General features: G+C 42.7%; 1 protein-coding gene across 1 annotated transcript; it reads right to left on the reverse strand.

Annotated features, from left to right (window-relative positions):
* Positions 1 to 7711: 7711 nt before the first annotated feature.
* LOC111951953 (dickkopf-related protein 1) lies at positions 7712 to 9313 on the reverse strand. The gene is made up of 4 exons (XM_023970326.2): positions 8967 to 9313; positions 8667 to 8805; positions 8299 to 8433; positions 7712 to 8059 (listed from the first exon to the last, which is right to left on the reverse strand). Exons 1-4 carry the CDS (start codon positions 9165 to 9167, stop codon positions 7794 to 7796), a joined length of 741 nt encoding a protein of 246 aa, XP_023826094.1. The 5' UTR covers positions 9168 to 9313; the 3' UTR covers positions 7712 to 7793.
* Between the last annotated feature and the right edge of the window lie 1867 nt (positions 9314 to 11180).

The following is an 11180-nucleotide window of genomic DNA, read 5'->3' on the forward strand; positions in this document are numbered from 1 at the left end:
GGGGGGCKCTATGTTGAATTAAAACATTATGCACAAGGGTTCTAGTTAGCTCCTTGCTAATCAAGGCTCACTATCAGCCGCTTAGATCACTCCCTGCAGGCCTAGTGTTGCTTTTGTTTTTAGTGAACATAGGTTTATCTTAGAGGAATGGTAATTAGAGTTGTAGAGAACTTGTCCAGAGATCTGTGACAGCAGTTACGTAATTAGTAGACCAGTGGGACATAAATTAATTGGCATGTTGGAGATTGRGCACGTCACTAAAATGTAGTATGTGTTCAGAATACCAGTACTCCCTGCGACATCAGTATGTTGTGTGATTGTTTKTGTTTCTGAGGGAGACAGTGAAGTGGTGCGGTTTTGGATTGTGCTGACCACCCTGCTCTAAACAGATGTTTATCATCGTCTGAATGCCAAAAGCACAGTTTAAATTAAATGGAACATTTGTGAGGCTGCCAGTGTTGTTTTGGGGTTGTCAGTTAAATGTAGGGTGCCACAAAATAGAAGAGCTCTTGAATGGAGATTTAATTTGTGTAATGCAATGGTCAAATGCATACACTGAGGAATGTGCTGATACCAACAATAGTAGTTAGCATTTTAACCAAAGTATTAATATTGCTTAATCACCATGTCTTACCAAATTTCAGAATAGGTCCAAAAATATCACCAAGGATTCTGGAGGATTTGGTGCTTGGCTAAGAGTTGATGTGACTGTGTAGTTCGAGCCAAGGGAACAGTTTGGGGTTACTGGAGAGTTAAGACATCTCTGGGACAGCATCTGACATGTAGGGACAGTTTGATTCCAACAATAACTTATCTGAAATCTGGTATCAATTGGCCTTTTGGGTGGCTACCTAGCAGCATGAGAACATCACAAATACTTGCAATGTCCATAACTTCTCAAATTGTGCCAACCATTCCCATCACCACCCTCAACAACATAAGGAGGGGGTGGCATGCATGATCAGTGTAAATCCATGTTTCTCAGCCCAAGCTGCGAGTCCAGGGCTGAGTTAGTGTGATTTATGTTCTGTTATTCACGTCAGTTGTGAGAGTGACAGTAATGTGAAGTTTCCCACCCACAATGGAGGAACACACACAGACTGCAGCCTCAACACAACTCCACGGCACGGCTGTGGGGTGTTCTCAGTCACTGTAAACCTGCAGAACAGTCACACAGCATGCAAGCCATCGGGGATCGGTTATGAGTAGTGCCCTGAGTTTGGACTGACTATATGGATTTGACTAGAAATACTCTACATCTGTAGTTTGTATTGGTCAGGTCATGTGGTCAAGGAAACCGTAGGGCCCTAGTTATGAGTATGATTCAACTAGTAAGGATTGTGAGTGAGGATGATGCTGAGTGAAATACAAGGCTTATATTTTATTTTACGTTCATAGTCCTTGAAGATCAGTGTTTACCAAGGAAAGAGAGAGAGAGCAAAGAAGTCTTACGAATATCAGAATGTCAGAATGTCTGCTAATGGAGGTGAACTTGACTGTTGCCTTCCTTTAGAGGCGTGGACAGTCTATTGAGTGTTCCTTATGGCACCTCATCAAGTCCCCTCAGATGTTGGTGTGAACGAATCAACATTTAGACAACGTCCTAATATGCTGGAGATGACCCAGTGAAGATAACCCAACCTTTGATTTAACCCCCTGCCACTAACTRTGTCACAGCTTAGCCCACCAGCAGGGGCCAAGACAATCCAGTCCATTTACCCCTCACGGAGATCAAGGCACCAGAGCACTGCCGTCTCCCTTTTGATTCTATTCTACCAAACTCTACCTTTGTAAAGTCCCCTCACGCAAATTAGATTGTGCTCCGACCCCCTTTTTTGAAGGACTTAAAGACAGTCTTTTGATGGCAAAACGAACAGGGGCATTAATAGGTAGGAGGAATGGGGGGAGGAAGGAAAGGAGTATCAAAGGGTTAGGTGAGTGCCCTCCCCCATCCCCCATCCCTGAGGATTGCACTGTAACGGAAAATTGTCATTTATATGGTAATTTGAGGTATTATCAACAGTAACATTTCACTGCTGCATACTGTAAATMATGGTGAACCATGGGAAAATGTGGACAGGGAAGGAATTGCTGCATTTCYAATGGTACTGTATTTTCATTGCCAGAATACAGTACCATACTGTATATTTTTTGAGCGTCAAAAACCTTTTGACCACTAGTGGTGCATGGTATTGRTGTTTCTGGCTCACTAATTAACATACGTTGAGGCGTGCCTTGTAAGAGGCTATATTTGTTGTACCCCTTAGTGAGAATGCTATACCAATTTAACTGGTATGTGGTAGTAGTGCCCCATCAATTTACAATGTAAAGGGGACAGATTGGAGTGGCAGRAAGCCTTAAACTTTAAATGGTTGAGCATTCTTCCATGCCCTATTTGTTTGTTTTGCCCTGTAGTCGCTGCCAGTCTGGAAGTTTTTACAGTACAATACCGTCAATTCTATGGTATTTTGTTGTGTGTCATTACACAATGCTTGCTTTGATACTTTATTTAGATTACAGTAGTTGTACTGCAATATGAAATACGATAACTTACTTACCACTAGTTAATGTCAAACTCACAGCAACSCCTTTCCAGTGTGTTAATGGAACGATGGGGGAACCTCTGTGGCCATTACTGTACTATTGTCTAATAGGATGCTTCCCATTTGAGCTCAGGAGGCTGCTCTTGGGCTCTGCTATTTTGATAATACTGGACTGACACTAGGTAGGGTGAGGAGTGACATTCCATGTTTTCTGTATTTCCCTGGAAAAGGGAGAAAGGGAGGGAGAAAGAGATGTGAAGGGGGAGAGGCATGGGGATAGGTATTAGGGGGAGAGAGGGGAGAAGGAGGGGCAAGGTGGGGAATTATATTGTTCCATGTGCTAGGAGAGGGCAAAGAGAGATGAGAAAGAGGGGAGGTGTGAGAGAGGGAGAGGCAGAGGTATAGAGAAGAAAGTAAGAGAGAAAGAAAGTGTGATAGAGAAGGGGGAGGCAGGGGAGAGAGAGACAAATAGGGGAGAGAGAGACAAATAGGGGAGAGAGAGGGGATGTAGACAGACATCTCCTGTCGGTCGAAGGGTTTCATCATTTCATTTCCAAAACTCTGTTATTAAACAGAAAGTCCAGAGACACCTATTTCCTGTTTCAGAGGAAGTGCTCTCTGTCTCCTGTGAGCATACTGAWTTAGCTATGGTCGCTTGTCTACTGACAAGCATTTACACCGTTTTTTTCCAAGCATTGCATTTTTGACGATTCACACTACTTCAGGCCTTCCACAAATGTSTCTGTGTCACGGATGGATATTAACTATATGTTGCCATTGAGTCAGCTGTTCTGAACACTGCCACTCCACAGGTCTACTCAATTAGAACATTATATGACAGCATAGCTTTCATTTTTACTGAGTAATGACTCTTTTCTCTGTCAGTGTTGATTTTCCAGCGTAGCTGCCATTGCAATTAATCTAATTTCTTTTTACATAGAAAAATGTACAAATAATGAGTAAATTATACGTGTGAAACAGCTTTGCACAACGTGGTTGTGGCTCGGAGAGACTTTATACAGTAGCATTCATGCCAGCTTTCTGGCTGCCAACCGAAAAGGTTCTGGATCAGGGATAATGTAGAGTAGGCATTTTTATTCCGAGCTGTAATGTTTGTCTCCCCCCCCCCCCCCCCCCCCCCCCCCCCCCCCCCCCCCCCCCCCCCCCCCCCCCGGTGCATCTGTTTGCTGTGTTTTGTCTGGCACAGAGGGTAGACATGGCATATTGGCTTATTATTTGTACAAACAATGGGCATATTGTTTGTTTGCAGTGAATGGGACCCAGCTGTGGTCGAGCTGGAATATTGGCACATCAGGAAGAAAGAAACGACCAATTGAATCCACCTGAAAAACGCAGGTGTATGAGACATTCGAAACTGAACACGTGCCAAGATAACACTTTATAGTAGACTTCCCTTTCTGACATAAATTAGAAAGCCATGAAAGAAGTTAAAAGCATCAAGTGCAATGCAAATATGTTTATAGGAAATGTAGTGTTCAAATTACAATGTATGACTGATAGTTTCTCTTCAAGACATGTATGCTCCTTATATCAATGTCAAGACTGAGCCTCTGACATTTCACATGTGATTCAACTCAATAAAATCCAATTATCTGCCAGAAAAGGGTCCACAAATCACTAGAATATGCCTGTCCTTCCTGTTTCAAGTTTACTACATGTGGTGTTAAATGTCCTTTAGCATGACATCATCAGAGTGGGACAGACCTGAGACCACAGAGGAGGCGTCGGCCACAGATGGATGGAACACCAGCCTGGATCAAACCAGACACCCAGGGGCCCCCCAGGAGAGCCAGCCCAGAGCAGCGTTCTTGGGGTAGTACAGAAAGATGCCGAGCCTCCTGGCCGCCATATGAGGAGACCTGCAGACATCACTATGGCTAAGAGAAACAGATTGGGAAGAAATACATATGATGTGAAGTATATTATATTCTATGGTGTTCAATGGAACCAATGGATTATAATTTGCCACATCAAAAAGTTAGGCAACCAGCTGCATCACTGTAACATAACTAAAATAAGCCATTACTCCACTTGAGATACTACAACACACTACTAGTTAGTTATTACCATTATTTTAGGACTGTTATAACTTTTTGGGGAAAGTGTAGGTCCCATCATAACCTTTGAGGAACAAGAGCAATCAACAAGACAGACTCACCTGTTGAGGGCAGTCTACAACACACCTTTTTGTACCCAATCCAACTTCCTCACTGTGTGAAAGACTCCATCGTAATCATTTTGAATTTGAATCAGTAGGACTCAATTGTTTTCAAATGAGACGGTCAAACACACAAAGCATTGTGTAGGATGACGTGTACCTTTTTAATTACAAATTTCCCAGAGATAGGGAGAGTCCCCCTGTTGCTCAATCTCTCAGATAGTCACTGCGATTACTTCACTAAGATGAATAGTGTGCATTGTGCCTCTATATGGGGCAAACCGTGCCAGCGACCAACAGTATGATAACACCTCCCTGGGATAAATGTTTTGATAAGAACTTGTTTTGATCAGGATCCACATTCCCCAGATATATGCCCCTATCATGTGACAGAATAGCAGGTATTATGCATGTGTACACGGCCTCATCTCTTTTGTCTTTTATCTGTGATGGGTCTCACTGCACATTTGTTTATATAGCCTTGTCAGGGATGTTTGGCAAACCTTTTAGAATAATAATGAAGATTACACCAGCCACTTTAGTGGTGAAATGGTTTATTGTGCTTATCAGATCTAAAAGTGAAATAAGAGATTTGAATATAGCTTGAAAATAAARGCAAGTAGGCAGGGTGTTATTATAACTCAATAAAGATTTGGAATTGATATGGGGAAATTGAAAAACACACATACACATAACTCAACAGACGTATCAATGGTGGRCATCATCAGTGTTATGGTTTTATGGTCAATTGAAATTACAATCCCAGTGCACGTCATAAACAGGAGCGGCGATTCTGTGATCTTCTCGATAAGATCAATAAATMTTATGGTAATGTTGAGACTTCCAGATAACACAATGGCATAATAAAGCCATCTCAAAGCCCTAGAAGCATAACTGGTGTTTGGTTAGTATTTTACTTGTGTATAATTTTCCACACCTTGGACATGCCAGTGGGATGTGGGAGTGTGTGGTTAGCCTAATTATGAGTGGCTCTGCAGAGACACTGATTCCAGGAACCCCAGCAAACATGCTTTAGCTCATGCTGGAGCWTTATGATGACAATACAGGAATTGGCAGTCATTTAATAGAATCATGGGCTACTTCTTGATGTAAAATACATCTGTGTGTTTGTCAGTCTYCCAACTGCCATGCACAACTGAGGGTTGGGTGCTACATTTGCTGTGGATATGGTGAATTACCCCCATACAATGTAAAGAGCTTAAAGACCTGGGTCAAATCACTTCTGATACTGTATAAACATCCATCCTTAACCATCATAGTGTACTGTATATGGCCGTGACATGTAWGGTTGCAGAGGGCACTTTGCATAGTTACAAATCAAATGTTTCCCTTTGCCACCCTTTGATCCAAATCACTGGGATGTCAACATGAGAATCCGTCTGCTAGGCTGGGGCAGAAGACACAGTCGTTCCTTCGCCATCATGTAATCCACATCGTCCTAATTAGAGACACGCAGGTAGAGTTTGGTCGATGCTTATATGTTATTGCACAAGTGCAGGAAATGCGGTGTGTCCCTGCCGTGCAGTGAGCATGAAGAACACTTACATTGCATCACAGTAAACCTAAGTCGTGTGGTATCCCCATTTCATGATCCTTCTTTAGATTGAGTTAGATAAAGTAATTAGAGAGTAAGCTCAGCTAGCTGGTAGCTACATTATCTCTATGTTATGTTCAGCTTCACATGAAGGCTAGGAGAGGTGTAATTAGAAGTTAGCCAGAAACACCAAAGACCCAAGGAGGACACTGGGATACTTATCATAGACTATTTTCATTGGATACAGCGTTACTGTCTTTATAGTCCCCTGCTGTAGTGTTTCTGTCTTTAATGACTAGGTGTGTTTTTTACAGGAAGCAATGCATGGCCCAAGGACTGTGCCACACCACTTTGATATTTATCCTATGGTCAAGCCCCCATACAAAGATATGTTGTTTTGTGATAGTTGATGTGACGTTTGTGTGTGTGTGTGTGTGTGTGTGCGTGTGTGTGAGCGTGTGTGTGCGCGTACATGTGTGTATGCCTTTGTGTATGTGTAAAAACCATGACCAGGATAGCTGGGCCAAAAATTCTAACTCTCCAGTCTTAACCACTGATTTGTGTGGACCGGGTTAGGAGTTAAATGCTACCAAGAGCATGCCTAAATAACTCTTGCTCTCCAAAAGGGGTGGTTGTTAGCTTGGAATGCTAAAAACATTCCCTACCCCCTATCTTTGGAGAGCTTGACTGAATCATTAAGCTGTTGGACATCATTTTGGGACGTATAGAGTCAAAAACTATTGGCATATGGGTTGTTTTGCACCTTTCCCCCGGATCACAATATCAAATACTAGATTTTTAGACAACCATTGTAAAACAGACAAACAAGCTTTTTTCTTGTAGAACTCGAGCAGCCACACTTACAACATGGGTCAGGTTACTATAATGTTTTAATAAAACAAATATCTTTACTTTTTTTACAAGTAAATAAAACAAATATACATTTTACATTAAACAGTAAATAACAATATAAATCATATTGTGTACACATTTACAGTATTGGAAACGAACCATGCAGCACCGTGTTCTTATTTATCATACTYGTGTTGACAGAATTCAATAGCTCAGTTAAGTACCACCTCCAGTATACTATTTACAATACAGTAATTTACTGCAATAATCAAGGTTAGTTCCATAAAAAGAGAAACAAAACAACTCTGCCATTTTTAATGACCTATCGATCTTTCCAAGACACATCCAATGACAACTTCCTTATTTGGCATCCTCCAGCATCCAGGGGAATCAGATTGGTCCATTTTACACCATCGCATCCCTCTGAGCGTATCACTTTTCTCGGGAACTGTCTTCCTTTCCAGGGGTGTGTGTGGTGTGTGTGTGTGTGGTGTTGTGTAGCTGTGTGTGTTGTGTGTGTGACGATGTTGGTGTGTGGGGATGTGTTGTGTGTGTGTGTGTGTGTGTGTGTGTGTGTGTGTGTGTCAGCATCTCTGACAGATGTGTAGGTTATGGGCAGTGTGTCAGCATCTTAGGCAGTGTGTATGTCCAGGATGTGTGTGTGTCAGCGTCTCCGGCAGGTGTGTAGGTTCCGGTCTGCGGTTCTGCTGACTCCAGGGTCTTTCTCTCCTCTCGCCGGTCTGCAGGAGAGACCACTTCCACAGTCGCAGCGCTGGAACAGCTCCAGGCCATGGCCACCTTTCCTACGGTGACGTGTGCACACCTGGCCCTTCGTCAGCACCGGCTTACAGATACGAGACCAGAAGTGGCGTGCACAGCACAGACCCTCAGAGCAGTCAGAAGACCTCAGGCAGTTGTCACTTTCCTGACCTAGAGAAAGAGAGAGAGAAGGGAGAGGTAATTATGACGTGTTCTGTTGGAAACYCGGAAAAGGCCTCAAAGCTGGAATTTTTATAATYAAATGTTTTCTTTCAAACCCCTTGGCTTTGTGTTTTCAATGGTAATTTAGTCCGAAGTGGACAGTGTCGGGAGGACAAATCAATAGAATCTTTATGGGTAGTGTTTGTTGTGTGGGTGTGTGCATGTGTGTGTGTGTAATACACACCTACCTTTGACAGAATGTTGTGGTTGACCTTGGGGCAGAGGCAGTCTCTTGCCATGGTGTTCCATGGTGTTGTTCTGCCTATTCCCAACACTAGTAGTGACTACAGCTTCAGCATCTTGATCACTGGCCTGACAAACACCTGAGGGAAAAGGTACACGTTATCAATAAACGCTACTAAAGTTTTCAAGATAATTACAATATCTCATGACACCCCAACTTTCTTATCCATAAGTTGTTGTTGTTGTACTCCCAATACCTCTCTTACCACATCATTAAAATTCACTACAAGACATCGCATGAATTAAAAGTATCATGATCTGAAAATGGTTGAAAAAAATAACAACATGTAACATGTGGATATGTTGAGCTCACCGTTGATGCAGCGGTTCCCAGCGCAGCATATTGAATCCCTTGCGCACCGCTTCCGGATCTTTCGGCATGGGAGGCACGCGCCTCGGATACCATTGCAGAATTCATCGGTCCCACACTCATCATCATATGTGCAAATAGGCTAAGATAAATAGACATAATAAAATATGTATTTCCATTGGAGCATAAATGCAGAACGCATTTTGGTAAAAGCGCAAAGGTAACGTGTCCAACAAACGTTTGGGCATTGGTTAGTGTTGGTATTACGCACAGCTCCTAGAGCTTTCTAGTAGGGTTTCTTACCTGCAACGTGTCCACGACTGCTTTCTGCCGGTCGCTATCTGGTGAAGACGGACGTGGGCTCGGGCTAACCGTGTCGGTGCCACCAGGCAAGTTCTTGATGGCATTGGAGTTCAGTAAAACCGCCCCGGCATAAGCATCCCCAAGGTATCCAAACAGCATGAGATACACGGCCATAAAACGAAGCACTGACAGATGAGGCATACTTCTTCTTTATGTAAATTATCGGTCTTATAAATAAATCCGTCAAATGTATTGTTAAAAAGTCCGCGTAAGTCTTGAAWCCTACCACAAAGTCTCAAGAGGTTGTTGTTAGTAGGGTATTTTGAGGTATCCTGACGCATGACTCCGCGATGTTCTCTTTATACATGTGGGTCTGTATTTATTCCCGCCCCTCGCAGCACACAACAAAGGCGGAGGGTGGAATTTCAAAGGCGCTCAAACTCCTGAGCTCCACTGTACGGAAATGGGCAACCGCCCCGRCAGGATTTCGTTTCACAATAATTGTGTGATCAACACGTCTCTATTGGGATTGCGCARATCACCTGCCTGGAGACCTCATTCTTTAAACGATACTTAAAGGATGCCATTAGGATACAGCTCAGGATAACTCCTGGTTTATTATGGCATTGTAGCCAATACCACATTTCTGTCAACTGGTTAGTGTAGCCAAATGTTGATCAAATTGGCACCAAAGTTATTTACTCACATTTCAGACAGAATAAGTTGTGGAGCTGCTCAAATCCAGAACTTCTAATAGACTACGCTTGACGAGCAGTTGACACGGACCCTATTGCTTATTTTGGGTAAGATGGTCTGACATCTATGAGCCGTTCTGGCTCGCACAAGCCGCTCATGCAAGGCTACTTACTATTTGTACATTGTCTGAAATCTGCGCTCATAACTCGCAAATATTATGATTTAATATAGCATTTTTCCTTATTACCACATCCTATGATTGAACTGTATCTGTTGTCTGGACACATTCTCCCATTCTTACGCTCTTTTGGGAAAGTTTGGCACAGTGGAAAGGTCTTTCCTAAAGGCGCACTATTTTTCCTTTGACATTCAAGTAGCCTAACTGTCKTTTGGCTGTGTGTACACGGTGATTGGAGCTACTTTCCGTCGATTAACTACTTCATTTGATCTCTCTGATTGCAAAGGGCGCAATTATCCTCTAAGTGTGCTTGATTACACTAGCGGCGGACATCAATATAGGATATGCAAACCATTATGGGGTGCGAAAGTTTACCGAATTAATGGGCTTCCGTGGAGAGGTCTTTCAGGGCTGACTGGCACATTGAGATAAAAGACAACTCTGATCTTTCATGCTTGCGATCAGGTTGCGCTTGGGAAGGACACAGGATAAAAGAGGCCACCAAATCGGACAGAGTGACTCTCTGCTCTTCCCATGGCCTGTAGCTCACTCCCACACAAATAGTCTAAAAAAGTTTACAATATATCCAGAAAAGGCACCAAAACAGTTCCTGTACGGGGTGAGAAAGCGAGGCCGTAGAGAATGTGCTTGCTTCTCTTGTAGGCTACAGAAATAGTTTGTCACTTGGTCCCCATCTGGTGGTTTATAACTGTATAGACAATAAAGAAGCAATGTCGCCATACAAATATTGCCTACCTGAACACGAACACGAATTGGCGCTAAAGTATGTCTGGTGGTTTGGTTTGATGCTTTAGCTTTTAAGCTTTTAACCAAGGTGTAAACCAACGTGAATTAACAAGAACCCCTTTGATAGGTTCAAGTGATCACACGGAGGTGACACACTGTTAGGCCTGTCTCGTGAGTCAATTCCATCTCTGGGAATACACTTTCGATGGGTCTGATTACTGGCATCTGAAATACTTACGAACCAGATGAAACATCTCTGAAAAGCTTAAGGTCCTCCTGTCAAAGCCTACAAGTTGCTTTCATTTGAGTCAGACTACTTTGGGGTGAACAGGAAGATGCTAACCTTTTGCACACTCTTGTGGTTGTGGATGTTTCCTTCTCTATATTATTGACTTGGTGTTTTGAATAGAAAATCTTAATTTAACTTTAGATTGGCCACATGAAGAAAAGTATGAAAAGTATGTTGTATTTACTTTTTAAAGGGTGTACACGTGGCACMCTGAAAATGTATTTGCGGTAGAAACATAACAAAAACACAAGGAAAATATATCAGGCAACTCAGATTGTAATGGTTGGGGTTGGGGATACACAAA

Source organism: Salvelinus sp. IW2-2015, linkage group LG25 (genome assembly GCF_002910315.2).
Source record: "Salvelinus sp. IW2-2015 linkage group LG25, ASM291031v2, whole genome shotgun sequence".
In the NCBI taxonomy this organism is placed as follows: domain Eukaryota; kingdom Metazoa; phylum Chordata; class Actinopteri; order Salmoniformes; family Salmonidae; genus Salvelinus; species Salvelinus sp. IW2-2015.

Excerpts from the sequence above, each read along its gene's own strand:
- LOC111951953 (XM_023970326.2), bottom strand. The coding sequence starts at position 9,167 with ATGCCTCATCTGTCAGTGCTTCGTTTTATGGCCGTGTATCTCATGCTG. Across the intron at positions 8,806-8,966 it reads CAGTCGTGGACACGTTGCAG|CCTATTTGCACATATGATGA; the intron begins GTAAGAAACCCT and ends TATTTATCTTAG. Across the intron at positions 8,434-8,666 it reads TGGGAACCGCTGCATCAACG|GTGTTTGTCAGGCCAGTGAT; the intron begins GTGAGCTCAACA and ends CTTTTCCCTCAG.